General features: G+C 39.9%; 1 protein-coding gene across 1 annotated transcript in view; it reads right to left on the reverse strand.

Moving 5' to 3' along the window:
• FNDC1 (fibronectin type III domain containing 1) overlaps positions 1–13307 on the reverse strand; it is a 39506-nt gene that overhangs the window by 15285 nt on the left and 10914 nt on the right. The window contains exons 8-12 of the mRNA XM_032184186.1: positions 12243–12358; positions 10673–10784; positions 9330–9710; positions 4634–4702; positions 2476–2637 (exon numbers count right to left, since the gene is read on the reverse strand). Coding sequence (XP_032040077.1) covers positions 2476–2637; positions 4634–4702; positions 9330–9710; positions 10673–10784; positions 12243–12358 — 840 coding nt within the window. The remainder of the gene's footprint in view (positions 1–2475; positions 2638–4633; positions 4703–9329; positions 9711–10672; positions 10785–12242; positions 12359–13307) is intronic.

Here is a 13307-nt window from a genome sequence, read left to right on the forward strand (position 1 = left end):
TAGACTCCACTGAGTAACACAAAGTCTGACAATTTCCTGAAAAGAAGAGAATGAAGGTTTTTTGTGTGTGTGTGTTATTTTTATTTATTTTTTTTAACTTTCTGGTGCCGTCCTGAAACTTCTTAGAGTGTTCCTACAATTGACTTGAATTTTAGCACCAGGAAAAGCATACAGTAACAAATAGCCCCCATGACTAGGTTTTTCCTTATGTTTAAACAAGATTTCCTGTGTTTCAGTTTGTGCCCATTGCCTTCTGTCCTTTCAGTGGGTACCACCAAGAAAAGCTTGACTCCCTCTTCTTTCATGCACTCATCACATGCTTAGGCATATTGATAAGGTCCCATCAGCCTTCTCTTCCCCATGTTGAACAGTCCTAGCTGTCTCTGTCTCTCCTTGTAGGTGAAATGCTCCAAACCCTTCATCACCTTCATGGCCCTAGTGAATTCCTGCATCCCTGCCTAGCCCAGCCACTCTGACTGGGCAGCTCTGGCTGCCCAAACTGCACATAGTTCTTTTTACTTTAACGTGACATGTCCTGGATTGGTCCCAGGCCAGTCCCAAAGGCTTCCTTGCACTATGGCAGTATGCATGACCTAAAGGAACATTAAAATAAACATAGCTGTAGAGAAATGACTGGTGCTCTGTGTGCCTTCTTCACCCTTTCCTTAGCTTACGCCCCTCAAACCAGACTCTTGCACTTGATCAAAGGAATTTAGAAAGGAAAGCTAAGATTTTGGTGGTCTCCAAAGACTCACATTCAATTTGACTGATAAGCAAGGGAAAGTGGGATGCCAATATTCAGGTCTGCCCCACACTCACAACTGTACGCAGTTACTCAAAGAGAGGAGGACAAATTTTGCTACAAGAGGTAGAAGGGAGTGGTGTGATTGCAAGACCACCTCCCCACATTACCTCCAGCTGCTCTGGGAGGCTGGGTGGAAATGTCACCTAGCAGGGAACAGACCCCTGCCCAGGCCTTTGATCAGCATCTACGACTTTAACAGGTCCTAGTGGCTGGCTCTTACACAAACATCCTGATGCTGGGTTGAAACAATGGGTTGAGCGAGAAGAGCAATTCCAAGGTGAAGTCTGACCACTTACAGGAAGCAATTATCACAGTGATCCCATGAATATTAAGGGGCTGGTAGTCATGAGTTCCCACCTTCCAGGCACCAACTTGTGACTTCTACTTTTAGAACATTTATGCTGACCAGTACTTTGGCTCCGGAAAAGATTGAAGCATCTTGTTATTGACTTAAATGTCACAATAATATCCAAAGTAAGGACTGTAACGTTTGCCTTTGGAAATGTTTATTCAGTTGCAATAATACAAACCATTGAAATGATAATATTTTTTTTTCCGTAGTGCCTTTAAATGTTCATAAACCAACATTTCTTGGTTTATCTTATTGGATTTCATGTCCTTAGGGATTTTTTCCAGATCTTGCAACGAAGTTAATTTTAGCCTCTTTAGTTAAATTAATCAAGAAGCACTGTCAGCGAGGGTGCTGAACAGAAACATTGTTAAACTATTTGGACAGGGAAACTGAGGATACACTGGAAAAAGTCTGGGCAAATATAAAAACAAATATTTTACTCCAGCAGCAGAGCTCCACTCTAAGCCACATGAAGCTTGTAGGTGTTGGAATGTAAGGCAAGATGTGAACCAAAGTTGACTCTCCATCCACTGAACTCACATTTGAAATGCCAGGTGAGCCAGGTTGACGTCAGTTCAAATGCCAGAGGTCTGTAAAAGGCTGCTGTGGGGCTACCAGTGTGGACAGAGGCTGGAGTACAGTGCCCTAGCACCTCAAAATCCCTCCAGTCTGACCTCAGGCTGCTTCTCTGATGCAGAAGCAGAGCAGCTCTGAGGTGAGAGCAGCAATGCCTACCTATGCACTTGAATTGCTCAGATATGCAGGAGCGACCCTCATCACTCATGCCAATATACCATGGGTTCCTTCCCTCTGTTTCTTCTACAGAGAAGACATATAAATAGCAAAGCCAAATTTATCTCTGTCAGTTTTACTAAGTTCATATCTAAAACATTATTTAGGTCTTCCAGTGGACAGCTCACACCTATGTGGAGACTTGCATTGACTGAACTACCAGTGTGAATTAAAAGCGATGCAGCTGAGCTGAACTGAGCACCAAAGCAGACACCCTCGCTTTCTTCCTAACATCAAGCAAACTGAACGTGATGCAGAATATAGAGCAGAGCATTCACACTGGAAGAGTAGAAAGAGGTTTGCAGTGCTTCAGCAACATCAGTGAGCCCACACACAGACACACAAGTGTCAAAGCTATGAAGAAGTACAGGTGTTTGGGCTTCCCAGGTGGCAGGCCTTACAAGGGCCACGCATTAGTCTGTTGGATATGTCTGTGCAATGACCTCAGCATAAGGGCTGACCCTCCCAAAACAAGAATTGCTTGCAGCACAAGTAGCAAGATACATAAAACAAAGGATATCCTTACCAGTGAACCGTTTCTTCCCAGCAATATCATATTCTGACACAGGGCCAGAGCCAACAACACTAGTCTCTGGGTAGTCTATTTCTGATTCTGTTGTTGTAGAAGTGGTGGTGGTAGTGACAGTGGTGGTGGTTGGTGGCAAAGTGCTCTCAAAGAACTCGTAATCTTCAAAGGAAACATAAAATGAAAATGTTAGCCTGCTTCAACATGAAGCTCAACTTTTGGCTCAACTATGAGAAGGGAAATATTTCTGTTACCAGACACAACCCGAAAGGAGTGCTACGCATCCTCCCACAGCTGCTGCACAGTCCTTATGGACTCATGGTCAATCACACCTCAGTCTTGCAAGGGCTTCTACCAAACTGATGGACAGCAAACACAAATACTAATGCCAACGGTGGTTGGGACCTCACTCACACAGGTAAAAAGGGTGACAATAAACAAATGTATTCATATAGCCATACTATGAATGCACTTCATCTGCCACCTCCCCTTACAACCCCCCAGAAGAAGACAGTATAGTAACCAAATCCCTGGTCATAGCCCTCAGATAAGGGAAGCCCAAATAAGGGAGATGAGGGAATGAAAAATGTCTCGTTAAGAAATCTCTGCATTGCTCTTCTAAAATCTTAAAGCTGGTTCATATTACTCTTAGACTTTCCTGCAACTTAGGGGCATGGAGGCATGAATACTTGCCATCCATGGTCCCATTAGGGAAAGTAAATTGGCACAAGTGAACCTCCTGATATTTGGTCCTCTTTGGTATTCAGTCTCATTGAATCCAGTGCTCAAAGCCACTGTGCTACAATACTGACACACAAAATAAAGGAAAAGAAGCATTTGTCATCCCTGCATTGTCCTATTGTACAGGCTATGGAAACTCAGCTGCCTGCTTTGACTGTTTTCTCCTAACTGCTGAAATCTGTTTTCTGTAGGTGACCTGCCCCTGAAGGGAGCCCCTGCAAAAGAACTGCACACTGAGTATATTCCACTTACACTAGGATATAAGGAACGTGCTTTGTGAGGCTCATGCAGTTCTAAGTTCATCTTCTCCTTCCCACATTCTAAACGTTAGACTCAGTATGAAGCTATCAGAATAAAAAGCAGAAAATTCTTGGATATTTTCCTTACAGCTGCTGAACTGTCTTTTACAAAGTTCTCTCTCTCTCTTTTTTTTTTTTTTTTTTTTTTTTTTTTTTTTTTTGGATTGGTTTGACTTAAATTCCCAGTACTGCATCCACAAAGAATAAACTTTATTATTCTGGAGCCATAAATTCTACTACAAAGCTGATACTAAAAAACTTTGAGTTTAGCAGAAGTCTGTATTTATCTGCTTTAATATGTGGGAGTAGCAGCAGAAATCTGAGGAATACAAGAAGCAGAACACCAGAAGTCAGTGGTGACATAAAATGAATACTAGTTCCAGTAATTTATTATTTGCATTCCCTGTGCAAACTTATAATTAAACACTAGGATTTGAAGCTTCTTCTTAAGCTAAGTTTTATGTGTCCTGACTTATAATAACAAGAAGGCATGAATTATAACTCCCTAAAATGTTTCCCTCTTCTACTTCTATCTGTTTTCAGATCTCTTTAATTTAAGTTCCACATGGATTCAGCAGACTAATTATTTTATATGTAGGTGATCTCATTCAGTATGAGAAAGTTTTCTAGTCTAAATGAAGATTACAGATCAAAAAAAAATAATAAAAAATTCATAATGCTGAATCAATAATTCATTAGCACTCTAGTGATAAAAACTCAAGTTTCCAGGAATCATATAATACTTTGATTTTCTACTTTAAAAGAATCCAGTGGCTTTGGGCTGGAGTTAGTACCAGACTTTCTCTTGTACCAGAGAAAGTCTAGCATTGAAGCGGTGAGTGTATGAACCAGCTCTGAATGAGATTTACTTCCAGAATAGGTTCCTCTTAGATTGCAGGACTGACAGAAAGAGACCCTCATGTCCAGAAACAGTAGCATTTGCACCATGGCTCTTCACGTATGTCACGTGGCTCTGGAAAGCTTTTTCAGCTCACCATTGCTTACTTAAGCGCCTGTGCAACAACCTGCCACCCCAAACCCAACTCCAAAGAAAGAAAAGGGGAAAACGAAACACTAGAAGATGCTACTTGCAACAGATATCTAGAATTAAACAGTACCATCATCGTATATCACATATGCCTCTGGAGTTGCTGTCACATCTGACTCCAGTCCTGAGAATGTGTCTACTGAAGAAGAAAGAAAAAAAATTCATGTGAGAACCCAATAGCCTCATCCCCAACTCCCTAGTAAAATACTTCTGGAATAAAGTTTAAAATAAAATGTTTTATTCAGTTGATTTATAAAGAAATAAGACAAACACTAAGTTTCCAGATAACACAGTGACAGTCCCCTCTGCTCATTTAGAATAACAGATCAGTAACTAATCACAACAGCCAGGAGTTTTGCTGGGAGAAAATTGGTCAAGAGCTACTACTAAAAATTGAGGGTAACGCACCTTCCAGGGGCTCCAATCTGTGCCCTGGGAGTTTTGGACCAAAGGCAGACTGTCCGCAAGTACATCATGCTCAAGTCAGGATTTGACAATGTTTTATAGTCTCAGGAGCAGCAAATAAGAAATTTATATACTATATAAAAATATATATCCAAGAAATTCAAATAAACATAAAACTTCTATTCAAATATCTTTTGCAGGGCAATAAAAATCAAGCAATCCACAGAGCCATGCTATTTATAGACTACGTCAATGCAGTCCCAAAGGAATGGATTTGTACAAGAAGGCAGTTAGTGTTATATCTCTCAGGGTTTTACTTTGCACTAGCTCTACTTCCTGTGTATCATCTCAATCTCTCCGCAGGTCATGTATCCAGTATCTGACACAGCAACCATCAGCTACCTCATCTTGTGAATTCTGGAGACTTCCTGCCATGCTCCAAGAAATACATTTCTCCACATGTTATTATGGGAAGCCAAAGAGTACACAAGGCTCAGGTTAGCCACGGAAAGGAATGCAAAGAAAGCAGAAGTTTTGTGCTGGAATCCATGGCAGGTAAAATCGGAGGTCTCCAATGAAACGTTGGGGTTGAGGAAAGGGTAGTATACAAACACAAGCAAGAGAAAGGCAGCATTGACTATCCAAAATTTGGTAATGTTTCTGTAAAAAAAAACTCAATATGAAAGAAAAAAATGATATTTTTACTATACCATTACTATGAACATTACAAAATTTCAACAGCCAACTGCAAATAACTTATAAATATAATCTGAATGATACATTTTTATTTTGCATTTTTTTTATTTAGAACCAACAAGTATTGTACAAAGACTAACGTTTTTCTGCTGCAATCAGTTTCTTTAAAAACAGCTCGAATCACACAGCAGCAATTTTAATTCCAAAATAAGCTATGAAAACACAGGAAATTGGTTAATTCTTGCCAGACTTTTGTATAGCAAAATCTGACATTTTCTCATGGCAGACTTCTGCAGCCTGTCTTCAGGAGACCAGCCACTTTAAAACCTCTTTGCTTCTCCAAGGCTAGATCCTCTGTGGATTTCTGCAGAGCTTCTCACCCTGTTAGCTGGTATCTACCACTGTCTGTAGTGTATGCACTTCTCTTTGATTACATCCAAGTAACCAGGAGGCTCAGATATACAAAGCTGAAGTCCTTCATGCACAGATTTCAACTTATTCACACCTATTAGTTAATCATCCCTCATCCACATAAAATCCAGTGTAAGTAAATAGTATTTTCTATTTCTGTGTTAGTGCAGCATCTTCTATTTCACTGTGTTTCTTTGGCATGAGCTGTGGCACGAAAGCAACAGGGATACTCCCCATATTACCTGTCATTTTAATTTTCTCCACATAAACCAGCTGCAGTCCTCCAGCTAGCTCCAAGCACCCTCGCTGCAGCTTTTCAATTAACCCTGCCCGTACCAAGTGAAGCTAAGTTTTGTTTGCCATCTGTAAGGATGGCAGATGACCCAAGAACCACTCGATGTTCTCACATGAAGCAAGTGGTTAAGGATCGACTTCTAATCTTTGTGAGATCAAGAAAAACGTTCAGTTGGTTTCACTGGCAAATCACGCTTGTGTGGTCAAACTCCTTCTTGAAAGTTCAAGACTGCTGAATCTAGCAAAATGTTGATAATAAATTCTGCTGGGTCAAGCAAAAATTCTGCCAGAGAGTAAGCAAATTTGCCAAAGCACAAGTCAAACATGTGGCGGTGTTTTTTGGCACTTGTAGGCTCTGACTGTTTGGGAGTAAAGCTCTTAGCAACAAAATGTCAAGCTTTGACAGAATAAGTATTTCATTAAAGGAACTGGAGTATCTTCCAGATGAAGTTTAAAGGGAAAGACAATATAAAAATATGATTTGGAAACAGTCAAGAGAGAACTGCATGAAGTGTTTTGATAGCTCAAGTAGTAGTTGTTTATCTCTCTTGAAATAGATGCAGCACTTGCTAAACAAACAGCACCCATTAAATAAATACTGCAGTGATGCTTTCTTTTCAAGCAAGTTCCTCTGTGGAACAGGCAGGTTGTTTTGCTGCATTCATCAACTGTTGAGGCAGGTCACCAGGATGAAGGAAAAAAAAAGAAGGAAAAATGCAAGAAAATCCCATTAATTACTCTTCAGAGAAACTTCCATACTTGCAAGGTAGGGATTAATATTTCTCATGTTATATCATGGATAAGAAGAGAAAATCCAGCACCATCTTATACTTTCAGTCTTCCACTTCAAAGCATTTACAAACTTACTGTTGAAGTGTCAGACAGTTTACGAGTGACTTTAGGAGACATTTTCACTGAAGACACAATCTGTATATAAAAAAACACTGTTCTTCATTCATGCCTCTAACAAAGTTCAAAAGTTCATCAAACCTATCTGGTAGAAGACAAAAAAACAAACAAACAAAAAAAACAACAAAACAAAACAAAAACAAAAACAAAACACCCAAGCAGAATGTTTTTATATACTCATAAAATCACAAGAATTGCCTAACCCACACCTCTCCTAAAAATAGCACTGCAAAGTTTTGTATTGTGCAGCTCCCAGAGCCTATGCTCAGACTCAGGCTAGCCATATTTTGTGAACTGTTATTGTTCTTAAAATACATATTCTCAGAAGATGTCCTTCAGGTAACTAAATAGCACAGGCCAAAAAGACAAAGCACTACAGGATTATAAGCAACTTTTAAGGTAAAAAAAAAAGCTGTTGGGAGTGGGAGGGACACCAACGCTACCGAAAAGTATGGTCCCCTCCAGGCAACTTTGAAAATACCAGGTTGACCACACAGAGCAATATTTGTAATGTATTTGTAAACACAGTTAAGAACATTGAATGCACCAAAGGGAAAACCAAAAAATCTTCAAATAAATATTTAATGATGATGTCACTTATATCTCTCTATATATATGTTTTCATGTATATGTACACACACCTATCAATGCATATATATATGTATATGTATATGGAATTGGACTTGATGATCTTTATGTGTCCCTTCCAACTCAGGATATTCTATAATTCTATGATATATGCGTACACACCCCTGTAAGTACAGTCAAACATGGGGCTAATTGTTGCATAGATATTAATACTACAAATCATTGTCATTCCATCTGTGTGAGGCAATATTTTCTATGACTCATTATTTATTGAGTGTACTTGGCAAGTGAATTTTCAGCCTTCTGAGATCCTTTCGAAAGATGCTATCCTTACATTCGCTCTTAGTTGCTGAAGCCACATCTCCCTGTATCTTCTGCACTCTTCAACGTGACAGTTCAGGTTCTCAGGCCACAGTTACATGACCTACTTGTAAATCTGCTTTGGCTTCAGAAACACAGCTCTACAAGGGGAAGCTAAATGGGCTTAATTACCTCTTGAAACTGGCTACTGTGATTGGCAAATATGTGACTGCCAACCCCTTGTTTAGGTTATGGGCATGCTTATACTGCCTGGGTGTAGATTATGGTGGGGACTACCTATAAGTGGAAAGGATAAGGACTGCCACAGTGCTCCCTGATCCAGTTTTATAAAATAAGCAGATTTGCATTGTAAAATAAACTGATTTGCAATCCAACATTCAGGTGATGAAAGGATAAAACCTGGTAGAAACAGGCTCAAGACCCCATGACTCCACTGGATTTATATTTGTTTACTTTGGATTTCAGTTTGGCACCACATCCTAAACTTGTATAACTGCAATGGAGAAATAATGACATGAACCAACGCTGTTTTCAACTTTCAGATGAGAAAGAAATTATTGTACAAATCTCAGCCTTATCTGTGCAGCGCCAGGGTCGCCTTTCCCCAGATTCATCAATGCTGGGCTACATTCCTTCTTGAAAAGCTATCTCTGAGAGCTGGCAACATAACAAGAATTTCATTTTGTTGGTCCTACTATAGCCAAAAGGAGAGATTTTTCAGAATTTTTGGTGAGAAATAAACACAAAACAGACAAAATGTATAGTGTCTTTCAGGTCCTCCCCTGGTCTGAACTGGAGTGAGGATTTGATTCTAGGTGGGTGCTTTGACCACAAAAACTACTTCATGTGTTTGTGCATGTGTGCATGAACATATGTGAAAAGACTGGATCCAGCAAAAGGTGAGGATTTTGCTGAAATAAATGTATTTACATGAAAAAAAACTAGCTTCGGGGCAATTTAACATTTTTAGTGGAAATGCAGTTTTACACACAAACCCTTCTCCATCTGCTCTAATCTCGGCTCCTAACTTATCACGTGGACCAAAATCTTCAAAGGCAAATTCTTTCCTGCTTTACAATTGTGCAAATAAGCTGTATAAACAGCAAAACCAAAGAAGTTCTAACAGCACAAAAGGAAGTTACCTTCTGCATTGCACTCTGGCAGGCCATCAAACCCTATTAGCAAGTTGCCCTCATCATCATACTGCCCATAGGTGCCTGGAGGACAGGTTGGGGGTGGTTTCTCAGTGGGTGGTTCAGTTGTGGTTGGTTCAGGAGTGGTGGTGGTAGTTGTAGCAATAGTAGTTGTAGTGGTTGTAGTAGTCGTTGTGGTAGTTGTTGTGGGTATCGTTGTGGTAGTAGTTGAGGGAGTGGTTGTTTTCTTAACCATTTCAAGACCAATCAGAGGTTTCCCTCCAAGGCTTATTATTGGTTTATCTTGTGCACTTGCTACTGGTTTACTAAATCTGCCATGTCCAAATAAAGGTAGTCCATCAGGACTCACCATTGGGGCACCCTTTTCATCTAGGAGAAAGAACAAAACAAAAAAATCTCATTTATTAATCAATTGAAGGTTTTTAGTATGGTATTTAACAATAGTAGATACCACAAGAACACAGAATGTGATTACAACCTCCTGCAATTAAGCTGACAGAGAAGAATGGTGTTATCTAGGAAAGACCCATGGCTAAGGAAATTAGAAAAAGCTTCCAAGAAACCTCAGATAAACCACAGTGCTGTTCACTTTATCAGCTGTTTGATAACGTTTCTTGGGAAGATTGTAGGGAGATTTTAGTTCAGAATCACAACATGCAGTGTTTGAATTTAATCTCAGTCAATCTCTTAACTGTTGATGAAAAGTATGATGAAAGAATATATTGTTCCCTGTTAAACATGTGCAAGGAAGAACTGGGATAAGATGGTGAGATGCTGTCACTGCAGATAAACATTTGTGCCAAGTTCTGGATACTGTAAGTATCCAGAACTGCAAAAACTGCTCAGCAGTTTAACAGCAGGCACTGAATCTGCATTCAAGATCTATTTGGATTAATTGATATGCAACCAGCACTGTTTACACAGATCATATACAGGGCTTTTTAATAGTTGTGTTCAGTTTCAGAGAAGAAAAAAAAACACAAGCATATGAGTGGTACAGTCTAGTGATGGGGAATAATTATTTTTATGTATGGAAAGAAATAAACAAGCATAAATCTCTATTCTGGCTCAGTTCTGCAGTCCTTTCTAATGCTGATACAAGTGAGACAGACTTGATTCTTGCTGCCCAGTACTCAGGAGACTTGAAGGATGCCTCCAAGCATCCCTAGGTCCTGCTGTGTGCTGACTGCCTGATGGTGACCTAAAGCACAGCAGCCCCAAGTGGCTAGCATGGGACCTGGGGATGCTTTGAACACACAACAGCTCAAAGATTCGTACAGTGGGCACAAAAAATGTACTTTTCTTTCTGTAAGAAGGAAGTTATCACTTACCAACAATTGTACGTCCATCCCCTCCTAATTTCACTCTGAGAGGTTTGCCTTGGGAATCTTGGAGGTATTTTCCTTCAACGTTTAACACTAGCCCTCGGTCAAGATCTACAATCTAAAAGCAATAGATGGACTCAAGTTTAGCTAATGCAAGAGAATGTGAAATGAAGTCTCATAGCAACAAAAATCCTGCTGAAATCCCACATGTTAAGCAAAATATTCAGGAATAGATAGAAAAAAATCACACCTACAGAGAAACTTTTAAAAGTGAGTCATTAATTGTATAGGAGTCACTGAAAATTTACCACTGAAGAAGGCAAATCCCTATGAGCTGGGCTCCAGAGTTGCACAAAACCTATATTCATATCACATTCTATGGCATGCTCACATGCACAAGAGCAACTCTCTTGACTGCCTTGGGCTGCACAACTCCTAAGGTGGATTACAGTAATATTGATTTGGGTATGACCCTGAGTCCTTTTGAAAATGGAATTTAGAGGTATGCCTACTACTAATATATATGTATATATATATATATATAATGATAATAAATAAAAATAAAATTAAACTAGATAGTTTAGATTGAAATGTCGGTGAAAACCAAGTAGCTAAGATTTTAATTGGGGTAGGAGAGTGAAGAAAAGCCTCTGACTTAAAAAACAAATCTGTCCGAGAGAATTGAATTGAATTCAAGAGGTGACTTCAGTTCACATCCAATCATTATTGCTATTTCAACCCAAAATAGCTGAATTTTATGCTGTTTTAAACTGGGTTAATATACACAGGCAGAGAACACAAATTAATGTGGCACAGAACACAAAAATACAAAAAGCAGCTAAGTGCTGAGAAGAAACTGGGAAGAGGACACAAGCAGCACTTTCAAGTTGGCAAGGAAGACTTGAATTTGGTGCTGGGGAAAAGGCTGTAGCAGGAGGGACAGTAAATCATGAGATCAGACAAAGTCTGGGCATTTAGGCACCTATCCACACTTCCAATTAATGGTGCCCAAGCTCTTCTGACAATACCACTAGGAACTTTGTGCATGAACCACAAAACATTTGAAGGTGTCACCTCCAGGCCTGTCACCCCAGGGAAGTTACTGTGACACATGTGCTTTCATGGCACCATGCCACTTTTGGAGCGACTTGGTGTGTCCACACTTGTTCACAAGCTTCTCCCTGGAGCAAAAATCTGGAAGAAGCACTGCTGAGCCCATCCTTCACAGGAACTGTGCCAGGCAGCTTCCATGCACACTGCACAGTGGGCAAGCCCTGTGTCCCTGCGTAGTACAAGTCTCCTTGACTGTGAGGAAAAATGTTTCGCTAAACCTATAGGAGTAATGCTATAGCTGAAAATTCAAGCCATTAGGCTTTAAATCAGACATTTGAAATGTTCAAATAATGAAACACAGTATTTGTCTTTAGACTGAAGCAGAAAAGTGGAATTACATCACTAAACACAGCCTCATTTTATAGCATCTTTGACTGGCGACACTGTGCTCTCTTTTCTCAGTGAAAAAGTATGTAAAATAAAAGGCCAAAACATCTTGAATTTGCAGAGAAGGTCACCCTACCCACTTTGTTCCTTGAGGGCCATTGATTACTCTCTGTCCACTTGGTTTTCCATTATTACCAGGTAGTATTTTTCCATTTCCATTTTTTGTTGTAAGATTAGGCCTGCCATTGTAACCTGAAACAGAGAAGAAAACACACTATTCTGAAGAAAGCTGTGCATACTACATAGCACAACTTAAATGCAAAGGAATGATGAATGTACTGTTAAGTGCAAATCGTGTGGATGTATTTTACTGGTGCAGGTTATAAAATGACTCCCACTAGCAACTTCTAAGTTTTTGTTACAGTTGCAGATATTCAGGACTTCATCATTATAATGTGCCTCAGAACCTGTGTTCAATATTCAAACATTAAGCAACTGACCCAAGCTGTAACATCACTGCTGGATCTGAGTAGCCATACAAGGCCCAATTCAGCAGCCCCCTTGTTTGCCATGTGCTGCAAAGGAGGTGGAAATGCTGCCAGTAAAATGTTTTGGGACTTTGTAAACATCTGGGGAGTGTGTTGACAGAAAAAAACATTATTAAACAGAACAACTTTCTTAACCAAACCTTACACAATGCTGTAGTGATGAACTGCAACAAGAGGGGATGGGAATTACCACCCTGTTGTTTACCTCTGAAAGGAATGTCTCTCCTCTAGCTACACAAAAGCACACAGCTCAGAACTGGAGAAGCTCTGCTACTGGCCTGCAGGCCCTCCAGCTCAGAAAGGGTAGTGATTTTCCCATCCTAGCTCAGAGACTTGCCTCCAGAAAATATACGTGAAAGGATTATAGATAAATGAAACTTCCACAGCCATTGACCTCCTGACTCCATGGGTAGAGACAAGCTGGTGTTCTACTTCCATACAGAAAGCTTTTAAGCTTTCTTGCCACAAATCTCATCGTCCATGTTATTATTTAAGGTTCACTCCCATCTGAAGGCTCTGCAAGCTGGTGGACTTCCACACAATATTGAATCTGACTAAAGCATAGCTAATAAGAAAGCACAGCCACATGATTCACGTGGGCTAATTACATGATGATCACATTGCTAATCTTATAAAAAACTCAATTCAGTAAG

The sequence above is a fragment of the Aythya fuligula genome, chromosome 3 (genome assembly GCF_009819795.1).
Source record: "Aythya fuligula isolate bAytFul2 chromosome 3, bAytFul2.pri, whole genome shotgun sequence".
Lineage (NCBI taxonomy): Eukaryota > Metazoa > Chordata > Aves > Anseriformes > Anatidae > Aythya > Aythya fuligula.